Genomic DNA, 14,888 nt, shown 5'->3' on the forward strand with positions numbered 1-14,888 from the left:
GCCAAAACATTATGACCACTTACAGGCGAAGTGAATAACATTGATTATCTTGTTCCAATGGCACCTGTCAACGGGTGGGATATATTAGGCAGCAAGTGACCCGAAACATCACCCATTCCTTCTCTCCGGAGATGCTGCCTGACATGCTGAGTTACTTCAGCATTTTGTGAATAAATACCTTTGATTTGTACCAGCATCTGCAGTTATTTTCCTCGGCAGCAAGTGAAGTCAGTTCTTGAAGTTGATGTGTTGGTTGCAGGAGAAATGGGCAGGAGTAAAGACCTGAGTGACTTTGACAAGGGCCAAATTGTTATGGCCAGACGACTGGGTCTCTGAAACGACAAGGCTTGTGGGGTGCTCCCGGTCAGCAGTGGTGAGTACCTACCGACAGCAGTCCAAGGAGGGACAAACTACAAACCGGCGACAGACAGGGCGTTGGGCGCCCAAGCCTCATCGAAGCGCGGGGGCAATGAAGGCTATCCCGCCTGGTCCGAACTGATAGAAGGTCGACTGTGGCACAAGTCACAGAAAATGCTGGTCACAGGAGGAATAGACAATAGGTGCAGGAGGAGGCCATTCGGCCCTTCGAGCCAGCACCGCCATTCAATGTGATCATGGCTGATCATTCTCAATCAGTACCCCGTTCCTGCCTTCTCCCCATACCCCCTGACTCCGCTATCCTTAAGAGCTCTATCTCAGGGCCGTCTTTACAGCATTATGGGCCCCGGGCAAAGCAGTGTACTAGGGCCCCTACGACAACTACTCACAGGAATAAAAATGTAAATGGTCGATAAAATTAAACATATATTTATTTTAGTGGCACTTCTAACAAAATTGGTGTTGAAACATTAAAAACATGCTGTACAGCAACAACTAATCAACATGATAAACATTTGAACAATACACGAGGCTTGAAAAACACAATAATACTCAGTAAGCCATACAGATTAGATGTCACAGTATGAAATTACTACGAATTTCTTATTATAACAAGCATTTGCGGCATTACTTTGCAGAGAATTGCTTTATTATTGGCTTGAAGTCAATGGTCTTTAGGATGTCATTTTCCATGCACATGAGTGAAAGCCAGTTCAAACGATGCTGCCCCATTGTGCTACAAAGCTGATTTTTTATAAGTTTCAGTCTTGAAAAAGAACGTTCTCCTGTACAGTTGGTCACCATCATGCACATGAACACTCTGAGTGCAATTTCAACATTCGGGAATACAGATTTCAAATTGTCGGAAATTATTTTTCTGTACAATGCAGGGAGAGTCTCACAATTTTCATCAAGAGCCATGTAGTGCTTGAGATGCTCATTCATTTAAAAGGTCATCATAATTAAGGTCTTTGTGATACATATTAGCCAGATGTTCACACTTTTTCTTTAGTGCATCAGAAGCAATAGTTTTCAATTCACTGAAGAAAGAAAACAGATTTCCAATCTGTGAATAAGCTTCTGCACGTTTTGTCAGTTCAAAGATTAGAGTGTCCAGAATAGGGAGGAAAGTTTCTACCTTGAACTTTCCGCTTTTACTGAGAAGTACCTCTGCTGATGATGATCTATCATATCTAGTAAGATGCACACTTCGTTTTCGTTCCCGTTTTTTCTCATCACTGTAATCTGTATCTGGGCACATACTCCTGGCTTTGAATTCATATTCACTAAATTTATCTCTAGTTTCCTGAAGATAGGTTTTCATAAACTCAAGAAGATTTGTGGCAACAAGGATGTTCACATCCTTTGACTGCAGGACCTTGCTTGTTTTGTTCATTCTTTCTAGCATGTCATTCCAAAGAATTATGAGAAAGATTGTTTCCAGGTTTTCCATTTTCTTGCTCAATCCTTCTGCCTCTCGCCTTGTATTCACTTTCTGTTCATTGTCAGCTGATACAGAATCCAGCGCATGTTTTATTTTCTCGAAACCCCCATACAGAGCATGAACAGCATCAAAATGTGCTGACCATCGTGTGTCAGATAGACGCTTGACCACAAAATCTTTTCCTAAAGATGATGTCAATACATTCCATCGATGAGTAGAAGCAGCAAAAAAGGAATACAGATGTTGAACAAAGTCAAAGAATTTGACAGTTTGTAGACAACACTCTGCTGCTTTTACTCCAACCAAGTTCAGGCTGTGTCCAGCACAGGGGACATAGATGGCAAACTCATTGAGTTGATGAATCCGTGCTTGCAATCCAGTATATCGTCCAGACATATTTGAGGCATTGTCATATGACTGACCGCGGCAGTTTGATAGTGGAATTTTGTTCTCATTAAGAAAATCCACAACAGTGTCTGTTAGAGCCTTTGCTCCATGAGAAAAGATGGGGATGAACATCAAGAAACGTTCCACAGGCTCACAGCCTTTAATGTATCGGACAGTAAATGTCAGTTGATCTGTGTGTGAGATGTCTGGAGTGGAATCTACACTTATTGAATAATACTTTGACTCTTTTACTTCTTCAAGAATAGTACAAAGAACCTGTTGTCCCATTAATTCAATAAATTCCTCACAAATGTTTGCAGATAAATATGACGGGTTCCCTTTTCCAGGATTTCCATACAGTTTGAGATGTTCTTCCAAGAAAGGGTCAAATTCACTCAACAGCACTAGTATGCCTAAAAAGTTGCCATTTTTTACTGACTCAATAATCTGATTTTCTCCACGAAATGGCAAACCTCTGGAGGCAAGAAAACGAATTACAGAAACCACACGTGTCAACACTTTATGCCAATATTCCTGCTCTGAGCGATGTTAAGTAATAAAGAATATACACTTCCAGTTTCTTTATGCCTAATCAAATATGCCGTCATGCACTTTCGATGTTCTTCTCCATTTTCATATTCTACAATAACATTGCTGTGCTTCCAGTCATTGAACCCCGATGTAGCAAAGGGAGATTCTTTCTTGGACAATAGGCGACATACTAAGCAGTACAAACGACCTTGGGATGGTGAATAGAGTAGCCATTCACGTTTTACACACTCGCCATTCCGCAGTTCACGTTTGAACACATTATTTGATAAATACCTTGTCTTCATACTCTCTACTCCAGCTGTTTTATACACTTTGCGTGAGTTTGAAAGGTTGCTATCATGATTATGACATGATGAGGGCCCACTACGAATCCAGTAATCTACTGTGTTAGTATCATTAATGTTCCATAGCCCCAGATCTGTCTCTTGGATTGGAAACTCCTTTACTGTTACAGATTTGGGTATTTCCTCTTGTGAAATGTCACCAGCAGCAGCAACAGGTAATGATACTATTGGTATGTCTGCTGAAACTGGATGATTGGTAGCAGGAATGGATTTGGATGTGGATGCTATATCTGAAAGAACAGTACTAGTGGCTGACATTGCAGGAGTGGATGTAGATGTGGATGCTATATGGTATGAGTGGCTGACGTTGCACCTGTGTTGAACCACGATGTTAATTTTGGAATTTTTCCAATTTTCTCCTTCTCCTCTGCAGCTCTCTTCCTCTGTGCTCCACTCAAAACATTACGTTTCATTTCTGCTAAGGGTTATTCACCTGGAAATATATCTAAATATATGTTTAGTATTTAGTCCCACGCCAGGGTGTAGGGTTATATAATATAAGTGTGTTTACGAACAGTATTTATTCTTAATACAAACTCTCTACTGTGTGCTGATTCACAACACCGCCGGGCAAGACCTTGAATAGCCCAGTGGCGTAGCTAGGGTGTCTGGCACTGATCTAGCCTCATCTGTGTATAGGTCTACAAGACTACATTCAACATTTTCTCAACTTGCACAGATAAAAAGCTTATCCATTCATATATTCACAAACTATTAATACCTGGTTATTAGTACAGCATCATAAATTCGTAATCTTAAATAACTACTACATGCTTATCGTACAAGTGTTCAATGTTGTGAATGAACCTCAGATTTAATCACTAATAATCTATGCATAGTCCTATACCTGTGTTCATATACAATGTATAAATATAACCAATAATCATGTCATTGCTATTAATAATACCACAGTAGGTCTAATGTGAGTAATGTCAACTGAGTTGAAGTGACGTAACATATACGCTAAATTACGTTATACAGCATGAGATCCATACACATAGGCCTACATGCAAGTGAGGTGGCAGAGGTGACTGCGATACTAACCCGGGGATACTAAATCAGAAACAAATCACAATGTCCATTTGTAACACAATAACATTGCAGCAAATATTTATAGTTTAGTACTAGACCAAGTGGACCCATTGGGCCCATTCCTCGTAGAGGGGGAACAGGGAAGGGGAGAGGGTATGAGTGAGTGAGGCCTGGACCCAAAGCCTCTCGTGTATTGTAGCACCCTCAACCCACCTTATCCCCCCCCCCTCCCCCTACTGACCCACTCCACCCCCCTAGCCCCTCCCCTGCCCCCACCGGGACGCGGGGGGATGGAGTGGCTGAGTGTTAGACCAATGCAGTAGAGGTTTGGGGGAGTTTCAAAGGGGGTTCAGGGAGGATGAATTGGGTGAATGGAGGGTGGAAGAGAGGGGGGGATAAGGGGGCTGGGGGGATGGAGTAGGTAAGAAGAGGATAAGGGGGGATGAGGTGGGTTGTGGGGGGTGGGATGATAAGTGGAGTTGAGGGGGTGTGGATGGAGTGGGTGAGTGGGGCTCTTTAAAAAAAACCCTGAAACCAATTTAACTTAATGCAGCACAGGTCTGGGGGAGTTTTAAGGGGGATTAAGGGGGGAATGGAGTGCATGAGTGGGGCTCTGAAGAAAAATCCTAAACACAATTTCACGACCCCTGTTGTCCCCCTCCCCAGTGCCCATTCTCAGACCCCCCCATTCTCTCTCCCCAGACCAACTGTTACTCTCCGCCACCCCCCTTTCCCCAGCACCCCCAATTCCCCCACTCTCTCTTCCCCCCCACCACCAACCCCCACCCTTGCTGTCCCCCTCCCCAGTCCCACTCTGCCTCCTCCCACCCCCACTCTCACCTCCTCCCACCCTCCCCGTCGCCCCCACCGTTACTCTCCCCCACCCCCCTTTCCCTACCAGCCCCCCCTGTCGTGCCGGCGAAAAGCACTTAGCGATGGACTTAGGGTGCTACATTGTTGCGAAAAGCACTTACAGATCGCTGTGAGAAGCACTTAGGGTTGGAAAAGCAAAGCACTTAGGGAGCTAATTGTTGCGAAACAGATCGCTGTGAGAAGCATTTAGGGATGGAAAATGTTGCGAAAAAAACACTTAGGGACCGAAAATGTTGCGAAAAAAGCACTTATTGAACCTACATTTTTAAAGTAGTATTTATTTATTGCAAGTCACTTAACATACACAGATCAGCATGGGGCCCCTATGCTCGTGGGGCCCGGGCAAGTGCCCATCAGGCCCATGCGTTAAGACGGCCCTGCTCTATCTAGCTCTCTCTTGAATGCATTCAGAGAATTGGCCTCCACTGCCTTCTGAGGCAGAGAATTCCACAGATTTACAACTCTCTGACTGAAAAGGTTTTTCCTCATCTCCATTCTAAATCGCCTACCCCTTATTCTTAAACTGTGGCCGTAATGTTTTGGCTCATCAGGTCATTAATGTTTCGGCTGATCGGTCGGTGTATGTTGGCATGTGGCCGCAACTCTTTACAGACTGCACAGCTAATTTAGATGTTTTATTGATTTTTATTTTTTTTTTGCTTCCACATTTCAGACCACATGTAATGATGATGATGATGATTGAAGAATGGAAGGTATTTATTCACAAAATGCTGGAGTAACTCAGCAGGTCAGGCAGCATCTCAGGGTGACGTTACAGGTCGAGACCCTTCTTCAGACCCATTCAGAAGAATGGAAAGTAGCAACAAGTTTTTACAGAACTTCTCGGTTGTTATAAATACATACCGTGTTGAGCCAAGACATCTCTTTCTTTCTTTCTTTTCCTCTTTTTTTTCTTTTTCTTTTTCTTTTTCTTTTTCTTTCTCTCTCTCGCTCTGTCTCCCTGCGCGCGCGGCTGCAATTCAAAAGCAACGGTCAGGCGCATGACGCCGAGGCCCCGCCCCCGCGGATGAATGACAACGGCTCTCGCCAATCGGCGCGGTGTCCGCCCGGCCCGTAGCCAATAGGTGGAGAGGGGGGGGCGGTATTTCCGGTGTGCGGAGTCAAGGCCCGGCGCTTGCTCGGGGGGTGAAAAGCGCGGGCGGGAAGAGCGCGGGAGCGGGTTGGAGACGGCGACGGATCTGGAGCTCAGGTACCGGCCACATAAACTCGCACACGCCCATTGCTCTCCCACTTGGTGGGCGCATGGTGCGCGGCCATTGCGGTCCGGGCGAAGGGGGGGTGAATGTGTGTGATGGACGGCGCCGTCGACCTGTAGGATGCGGCGGCGGGGGGGCGGGAGCTAGCGAGAGGGCGGGAGCATGCTGATGGACGGGTGGGACAGCCAACGAGAAGCTGGTTAGCAGATGAATGGGCGGGTTTACCGTGATGAGCAGGCCTGGCAGCCAACGGAAAGGGGGAGAGCAAATAAAAGGCGGGTGGACAACCTGACCGTTTAGCGGAGCAGCCAATGAAAAGATGGCCAACTAATGAGGGGCGGGGAGAGTCTAGCCAGGCAGCCAATGGGAGGCGGGCTCGTTAATGAGAGGGCGGGTTGACGCGTTGATCGACAGGCCGGGTGGCCAATGAGTGGTGGGGCACCCTAAGGGGCGGGGTGAAGCGAGGTGACTGCGTGGCCTGAAGTCAGGGGTCCGAGTGCTCGGACTTGCTCTTCCTTGTGATAGTTGAGGCTGGGGCTTCAGCCTCGACCCGGCTCTGCTTCGTGGCCCGGGTGAGCTACCTCTGGGCGCCTCGGCCTTTAGTTTAGTTTATTGTCACGTGCACCGAGGTACACTGGAAAGCTTTCATTGCATGATGACCAGTCAGCGGAAACACAATACAATCGAGCCATTCATTGATGAAATACATCTCTTGTACATCTTCACAGTGTGCAGATAGATACATGGTGCTGTATCTTTAGGCCTCCTCTAGGATTCCTCCTGACGACCTGAAACATTAGCTCATTTATTCTTTCAGGAGAAGTTATCATGTTTCTAGCTTTTCTATTATTATTTCAATGATTCACTCCAAAGACGTACAGGTATGTAGGTTAATTGGCTGGGCAAATGTAAAAATTGTCCCTAGTGGGTGTAGGATAGTGTTAGTGTGCGGGGATTGCTGGGCGGCGCGGACTCGGTGGGTCGAAGGGCCTGTTTCTGCGCTGTATCTAAATCTAAACCTAAAAAAATTCCAAAGTTTGTTCCCCATCTCCACATCAACAACATAGTGTCAGAGGTTCCTGCACTGCATCCACAATACTCCTTTGGCACATGCTGTCAGTGTTAGTGAACCTCTTACTTGGCTGTCCTTTTCAGGAGTGAGTTAGATTTAGCTCTTGGGACTAAAGGAATCAAGGGATATGGGGGAAAAGCAGGAACGGGGTACTGATTTTGGATGATCAGCCATGATCATATTGAATGGTGGTGTTGGCTCGAAGGGCCAAGTGGCGTACTCCTGCACCTATTTTCTATGTTTCCCTCGCTGGTGCCTTCCCATGATGACTACTCTCTTCTTCCATCCCTGAGTTATGTTGCTGTTCTCCACTGTTACATCCATTTGGCCCTGTCGGCTCCATTGCATCCAAATATCCATCCAGCGTTTGTGTATTTTTATAAATCTGAATGAATCTTGAGGAGGGCAACTTTTATTTGATTACAATTTGGTTTATATGGGTGTGACTGCAGGTTAGCTTAAACATGGAGAAGCAGTGTTTAGTTTTTATGCACCACATGTATGGAACAAACTCCCAGAAAACTGCAGGTCCACTGCAACTCTCAGTTCTTTTAAATCGAGGCTGAAGACTATTCTGTTTGATGCCGCCTTTTATTAAATCAAATGATTATTAATTTATTACAGTGCACTGTAACTTTTAAATTTGTATTTTATACCTATCTTATTCTATTTTAGCCTGTTTTATTCTCTTTAATGATTGTTTTTAATTGTTTTTAACTGCTTTTTAATGTTTTATGTAACGCATTTTGAATCGTCTTGTTGCTGAAATGTGCTGTATAAATAAACTTGCCTTGCCTTAAATTCCTTCTAAATATATAATACTTGTTTTATTTGGAGGCTAGTAATTGACCAGTACAGAGGGCACCTGTTGGTAGTATAGTGTAGGTAATCTGTCTAGTTGATTGCTTGGGGGGGAAAATGCCTTGGCTAGAACATGGAGGCTAACTCCTGGGCTTGTATTCAAGATGTGAGATTTTGATGGCCCCTGTGACAATGTGCCCAATCCGTCCCTTCCACAGAGGACTGTCCCTCTCAGCCTCTCTTCCCCTGAAGCCTGAAAGGATTTGTGTCCAATTTTTGTGATGCAGTATCAGAAGTGCCACTCGAGCACACTGTAGCTTTGCCTTGGGGTTCAAATCAGATTATCAGGGCTTGGGCAATGCCGGGGGGGGGGGGGGGGGGGGGGGTTGTGAAGGAAGGGAAATAAGACAATCACCTTCCATTTTCTGTTGGAAACATGGTTGTGTGTCACACCACAATGTAGTCATTGATATCCCTGTCTTTTCACAGGGAGTGGAATGCTGCTGGAAAATTCTCATGAAGTTTACAGCTACGAGTTGCTGATATTCTGAACTGAAGCTGACATCTTGAACTTGGACGTGGCAAAGTGTTGAGGTGTTATTGCTTTACTGCACAGGTCAGTACTGCCATTCACTTGGGATGATTCTCCTTGAATGGCCTGACAGCAATGGTTTTTCCACTGCACCAAATTTCCATCTATGTGACGACTCGTGTATTAGAGATCAAGCAGATGATAATTGTATTTTTTCACTGGTAGAAATTACCAACTGTTCACACTTTGATGGGGGAAACCCTCACCACATAGTGCTCTTTAGGGGAGGCGGGGGGGTGCCGGTCCACTTTTACCTGTGTTCACCCCTTCACTAAGTTTCCCTTAGTTTGTGGGATTCAATAAATCGTTTGTGGGATTCAATAAATTTATGAAACCGAGAACATTTAACCGAGATCAAAGTGCTTTTTTAATTTTGTTACAGGTCAATGTATTTATCAGAACCAGTAAAACCACCCATGGTTGTGGCAAGATTATTCTGTGGATCTTGTGATAACAATGCTAACATTTATAGAGGCTTTTGCTGCAATTTATAACTTGGACTTTAACCTGAGATTTGCTGGGGCTGTTTGATGCTTGGGTTCTTCCCTTTTTAACCTTGATAAACTGGTCTGTGAGTTGATATTGCTCCAAGATGTCACAACTCCATTGATAGTTTGCAGTAGAATGGAAAAGCTAATGTTTGACGGAGCTTCTTCCCACAGGCCATCAGGACTGTCAACTTTTATAACCCCAGAGACTAAATTTTTGTCGACAATAATAGTAACTTATTAACTTTATTTATATGCTGTAACTGTAATTCTTTTTGTGCACAACCCGCAGGCATTGCCACTTTCATTTCACTGCACATCGTGTATGTGTATGTGACAAATAAATTTGACTTGACTTGACTGACTTGGCAGATCTGGTATGAGAGGTTGCCCTGGTGATCGCTCCATTTGCACAGGCCCATGTATCACTCCCAGCTAAATCTGTGACCCCCCTAACCTAATCTGGATAATTTCAGACATCAATATTCTGAGAAAGTTGATGCTAAAGTTGCATATTTTAGTTGTGTAAACTAGAAAAGTACCTAAATGTGGAGGCCTTAAAACTTTTTGTTTCTTTTCCACCTTCTAAGCTCTGGCAGTGGTTCAAAATGTTTGGAGAAAGTGTGTTCTACATTTGTACAGGGTCTCCATTTGTGATTTAGTGACTCTACATGGATAGTCAGATAGGTTATTTAAAAAAGGCTGTGGGTGCCCAGAACTATCTACACAGTAATAGGGTCCTGCTCCATGTGGCTTTTTTCACTCACCTGAAGAGTATTACAGATGTTGGTGCAACTGCAAGGCCAGGAATTCTAGCTTATCGCTAAATGCCCTTAAGAAGGTGTAAGGTGAGTCACAACTTGGAACTGTTGCAGTCAAATGTGCTGAAAATATTTCTACACTTTGAGGCAAGGCGTTCCATGAATTAGATCTAGGAGTGCCAAGTATGGTGATGTACTTGCATGTCACACTGATGTGTACCTTGGAAAGGAATGCACAGGAATTGTGTTGGTAGTTCTCTGCTGCTCCAGCCTTGGGGTGGCAAGTGCTACCTGAATAATTCTTTCTGATCCTTTAGGATGTTCTTTTAGGAAGGAGATGAGGAGAGATTTCTTTAAGTCAGCGGATGGTGAATCTGTGGAATTCTTTGCCACAGAAGGCTGTGGAGGCCATGTCAGTGGATATTTTTAAGGCAGAGATAGATAAATTCTTGATTAGTACATGTGTTAGAGGTTCTGGGGAGAAGGCAGGAGAATGTTAGGAGGAGTGATAGATCGGCCATGATTGAATGGCGGAGTAGACTTGATGAGTTGAATGGCCTAATGCTACTCCTATTCCTTATGATACTAGTGCCCGTTGTGTTTGTTAATATTGAAATAGTCTCTGCTTCAGGAACTAACTGGTAATATATTATGTAGCCTTGAGCATTTATTATTTGGATAACTTTTAAAAAAAAAGTGATTTGATGTCACAAAATACATAAGCCCTCGAGTTCAGTAAGTATTGAGTTAAAATTCACACAGTGGATGATTGTGTAATCCATCTGATGTAATCTTTCCGAAAGGACTGAACTTGCAGTAGAGATGTCTTGCTTACCTTTTATAAACTTGAGATCATCCAAAATCTTGCTGCTTTCCTAACTTGGATCAAGTTTGATTTGTCTCCAAACTTGGTGACCTAAATACACTCCCAATCTCATTTGATTTTTATAATTCTCAACCTATTTTCAAAATTCTCTTTACCCATGGACTTTCCCATTTCTAATCAATCGCTGTATAATGGAGGTCTCTGATGGTTTTGTGGAAGATGTTACATTTCCCTCTGCCCAAGCCATGACAACATTTCAGTGATGTTTGTGAAGGGCATGCAATGACCCAAAAGGGTGCTCATACTTCTTTGCAGATGTGGAGCAAGCAGCCATGCCAGCCTTTATATTACTATACTATATATGGTTACAATATTATCAGAAGTTTTGAAGTATTTCCCACTGTGTTTCACAGAAGTTCCAATGGGCCGCAGGAAATCGAAGAGAAAGCCTCCAACCAGGAAGAAAGTGCTTGGCACGTTACAAACACAGTTCACTTGTCCATTTTGTAACCACGAAAAGTCATGTGATGTTAAGATGTAAGTGTATGATGCCTGTGTTGGCATATTTGTCTTTGGGCGGTGTACTGCTTTAGTCTAAGTCTGGCATATCACTGTAGGTGGTGATTATTCACAAAATGCTGGAGTAACTCAGCAGGTCAGGCAGCATCTCGGGAGAGAAGGAATGGGTGATGTTTTGGGTCGAGACCCTTCTTCAGACTGATGTCAGGGGGGTGGGACGAAGGAAGGATATAGGTGGAGACAGGAAGATAGAGGGAGATCTGGGAAGGAGGAGGGGAAGAGAGGGGCAGAGGAACTATCTAAAGTTGGAGAAGTTGATGTTCATACCACTGGGCTGCAAACTGCCCAGGCGAAATATGAGGTGCTGTTCCTCCAATTTCCGGTGGGCCTCACTATGGCACTGGAGGAGGCCCATGACAGAAAGGTCAGACTGGGAATGGGAGGGGGAATTGAAGTGCTCGGCCACCGGGAGATCAGTTTGGTCAATGCGGACCGAGCGCAGGTTTCGCCGATGTAAATAAGTTGACATCTAGAGCAGTGGATGCAATAGATGAGGTTGGAGGAGGTGCAGGTGAACCTTTGTCTCACCTGGAAAGACTGTTTGGGTCCTTGGATGGAGTTAGGTGGTGATGTGTTTTGGACTTGACACATTTGTTGTTCCTATACCTACATGAGTTGTCAGACGGGGCAGGAAGGGGAGAAGGGATGTGGGTTGTAGTGGTAAGAGGGACCATGTTGAGCAGGATGCTCGTTTCCATTCTATATGACTCGGAGTTGTTTTAGTGGCCTTTGTTATCTGTAGGCTGGATTATATCTATTGGTATTGTGTAAATGTTAAACTCTAAGTGAAATAAAACAGTTGTGAAATGTAGCACATGCGGCCCTGTGACTCCCATCTCTTTGAAGAAGTGCATTGACAATTCCTTTGGATGGAGTTCTTTGTACATCAAGAAATATCCATTTTAAATGAACGGGATTCATTATAAAACAGATTTAAGTCCCCTTTTAGTGCATGCTCAATATCATTTGATATCCTTTTGACATAATAAAACAAAATAATGCAAAGTATTATATATTTAGAATAATGCATTTTCCTTTGCGAGAGAATTAAATGTATGGCCAGTTTTTAAATTCTGTACGATTTTGTAGTTTAGTCCCATTCAGACCAAGTTGTACTTTAACTCTGGTTTTCTTGCTTATTTGCTAGTGTAGCTGGAATGTCTGATCTTGAAATTGTGACTTTTGCAGTGGGCTGGGAGGGGAGGAATTGTAGTTGATTTACTGTTTCTACCAAGGATTACAAGCTAGAAAAGTTATGTGAGTGCTTGCAAAGTCTCGTCAACGTTGTTGTCAACGTCTCTTCACCTGGAAGTACTCTCCTATCTTGCAGAATAATACTTCTATTTCTTGCATGGTATGTATTGATCATGTCTCTTATATTAAGTTTTTTAAGTGATTTGTTTACATTGTTTTCTTCCCTTCCATTTTCCAGGGACCGTGCGCGAAATACGGGTATCATATCCTGCACCGTATGTTTAGAAGAATTCCAGACACCAATAACATGTATCCTTATTTAAATACAAGTAGTGAGAGACGTTTTGGGACTATTCATTTTTGTGTCATATTTTTTCAATGCTATGTTTTGTTGCCCAGGTTGTGACACAACTTGCAGAGGCTCTATGGATTAGCTTTGAGTTGTTGATAACAATTGAATAAGATGGCTGAAGTAGAAGGAGGCAACTGGAATGAGAAATATATACTGGCTAATCCTCGGCATTCCAAGAGGAATTCCAGGGGCGGCATGGTGGCGCAGCGGTAGAGTTGCTGCCTTGCAGCGCCGGAGACCCGGGTTCGATCCCGACTACGGGTGCTGTCTGTGCGGAGTTTGCACATTCTCCCGTGACCACGTGAGTTTTCTCTGAGATCTTAGGTTTTCTTCCACGCTCCAAAGACGCGCAGATATGTAGGTAAATTGGCTTGGTAAATGTAAAAAAATTGTCCCTAGTGTGTGTAGAATAGTGTTAATAAGAAGGGATTACTGGTCGGTGCGGACCCGGTGGGCCGATGGGCCTGTTTCCGCGCTTTATCTCTAAAACTAAAAACGAAGAAAACTAAATGAATGAATTTATAGAAAAGAAAGTGTGAGGTGGATATTGTTGTGAACATGGAACAAGCTTGTTTTATTTTTGTTACGGAATATGTGGGAATGGAGCTCAGTACGGGCTTGACTAGTCTAGGATGGATCATGACATGTTGGGGACTGTCTGCGGGACTGGTAGATGCAATTGGGGCAGAGTGAATTGCATTTGTGGCATTTGACAAAGATCATTGTTTTGGTCTCCTACTAGATGTGGTTAAGCTTTTCCAGCTTTGCATCAACAATAAGTTAACGTGGCCAGTCCAAATCAGATGATCAGTTGGTTGTAATCTGCAGTTCTCTTTCCAAAGTCCCTAGTCTGTCTTCTATTGCCTCTCACTGTAAGTCAGCGTCTCTCCAAAATCTGCAGATTGCATCCTAACCCGTATCCAGAGATGCCGTCTGACCTGCTGAGCACTTTTTTTGTAAACCAGCATCTGTAGTTCCATGTATCTCATAACCCATATTTATTTCTGTTCACACAGAACGTTGCAGCCATAAAGCAAATAACAAACTGCTGGATGAACCTGGGTCATTCAGCGTCTGTGGAGGGAAATGGACAAATGATGTTTTGAGATGGGGTTCTTCTCTGGTCTTTATTGCTGAAGTTTTTGGCATCTGCAATCTTGTGGCCATAGACTGGTTTAGATGTGAAAACCAATTAATTGAGTTTAAATATGTTTCATGGTCTTGCCTCCATCCCCTCCAGCTCAATCTCCTTGGGACTCCCTTGCCTATCATGGAGAGGTCATGTCACTTGCTGTGTGAAACTTGGATGATATTTCATTGTTAGTATTCACTTCATTGCAGATGTCTTTTCCTTAACGGTTGCTCAGATCTGTCGGAGCCAGTGGATGTATACAGTGATTGGATCGATGCCTGTGAAGCAGCAAACCAATAGTTTTGCCTTGAGTACTGTGTGTTTTACTTGGAGGTGCTTTTTTTTTTTAAGCTGACTGTAAATAATAGTTAATGCGGAATCTTCTATAATACTTTGGATGGTTTTCAGGGTGTTATTAAAAGTTTAGAATTCTCCCATTCACTGTGTGCTCTTTCATTTTAATAGGTTACCATTGCCCTTCCAAAATGGGAATGGTTGGTTGTTATTCAGATTCTATCTTCTTGGGGTGAGGATGACTTGGTTCCATTCTTGTTTTAAAGAATGAAAGATGTCTGTGTTAATCTTGATGTAGGGTGGTCATTGGTAGGGTTGCCAACTTTCTAACTCCCAAATAAGGGACAAAAGATGACGACATCAACTGCGCCCCATGTGACCTAGCCCAGCCAGCGGCCACATGTTCCCGCTTCACCAACTGCGGCCGGGAGGCAGGTTGCTATGCAACCTCCGTTTGGTGAAAACACTCGGCCGCGCTCCCCGAATACACTCCGTTAGCCTACAGTGTCCGGGCCTACAACACCCTCCGTGCCTAATGAGGGACAAGGGCGGTCCCATACCAATTTAGCC

The 14,888-nt window shown here is 43.8% G+C and overlaps 2 protein-coding genes across 3 annotated transcripts; one reads left to right on the top strand and one right to left on the bottom strand.

The window, feature by feature from the left end:
• Positions 1-823: 823 nt before the first annotated feature.
• Positions 824-6,288, bottom strand: LOC144610596 (zinc finger MYM-type protein 1-like). The gene is made up of 3 exons (XM_078429404.1): positions 6,225-6,288; positions 5,875-5,983; positions 824-2,684 (listed from the first exon to the last, which is right to left on the bottom strand). The coding sequence occupies exons 1-3, from the start codon at positions 6,286-6,288 to the stop codon at positions 1,316-1,318; spliced, it is 1,542 nt and encodes a 513-aa protein (XP_078285530.1). The 3' UTR covers positions 824-1,315.
• elof1 (elongation factor 1) lies at positions 6,093-14,461 on the top strand. Of its 2 annotated transcripts, none has more exons than XM_078429351.1 (5): positions 6,093-6,220; positions 8,590-8,716; positions 11,181-11,304; positions 12,779-12,849; positions 14,260-14,461. In XM_078429351.1, the coding sequence occupies exons 3-5, from the start codon at positions 11,189-11,191 to the stop codon at positions 14,322-14,324; spliced, it is 252 nt and encodes an 83-aa protein (XP_078285477.1). In that variant the 5' UTR covers positions 6,093-6,220; positions 8,590-8,716; positions 11,181-11,188; the 3' UTR covers positions 14,325-14,461. The 2 variants fall into 2 exon arrangements, with proteins under 2 accessions (XP_078285477.1, XP_078285478.1); XM_078429352.1 differs by lacking the exon at positions 6,093-6,220 and adding an exon at positions 6,662-6,799.
• Positions 14,462-14,888: the final 427 nt, after the last annotated feature.

This window comes from Rhinoraja longicauda, chromosome 37 (genome assembly GCF_053455715.1).
Source record: "Rhinoraja longicauda isolate Sanriku21f chromosome 37, sRhiLon1.1, whole genome shotgun sequence".
Lineage (NCBI taxonomy): Eukaryota > Metazoa > Chordata > Chondrichthyes > Rajiformes > Arhynchobatidae > Rhinoraja > Rhinoraja longicauda.

What these genes read in the sequence shown, in the direction of transcription:
- LOC144610596 (XM_078429404.1), bottom strand. Translation starts at nt 6,288, where the DNA reads ATGGCCGCGCACCATGCGCCCACCAAGTGGGAGAGCAATGGGCGTGTG. An exon ending in TGTGCGAGTTTATGTGGCCG is followed by an intron (nt 5,984 to 6,224) that starts GTACCTGAGCTC and finishes TTTGAATTGCAG; the next exon opens with CCGCGCGCGCAGGGAGACAG. An exon ending in AGATGTCTTGGCTCAACACG is followed by an intron (nt 2,685 to 5,874) that starts GTATGTATTTAT and finishes TCTTGCCTCCAG; the next exon opens with AGGTTTGCCATTTCGTGGAG.
- elof1 (XM_078429351.1), top strand. Translation starts at nt 11,189, where the DNA reads ATGGGCCGCAGGAAATCGAAGAGAAAGCCTCCAACCAGGAAGAAAGTG. An exon ending in AAGTCATGTGATGTTAAGAT is followed by an intron (nt 11,305 to 12,778) that starts GTAAGTGTATGA and finishes TCCATTTTCCAG; the next exon opens with GGACCGTGCGCGAAATACGG. An exon ending in ATTCCAGACACCAATAACAT is followed by an intron (nt 12,850 to 14,259) that starts GTATCCTTATTT and finishes ACGGTTGCTCAG; the next exon opens with ATCTGTCGGAGCCAGTGGAT.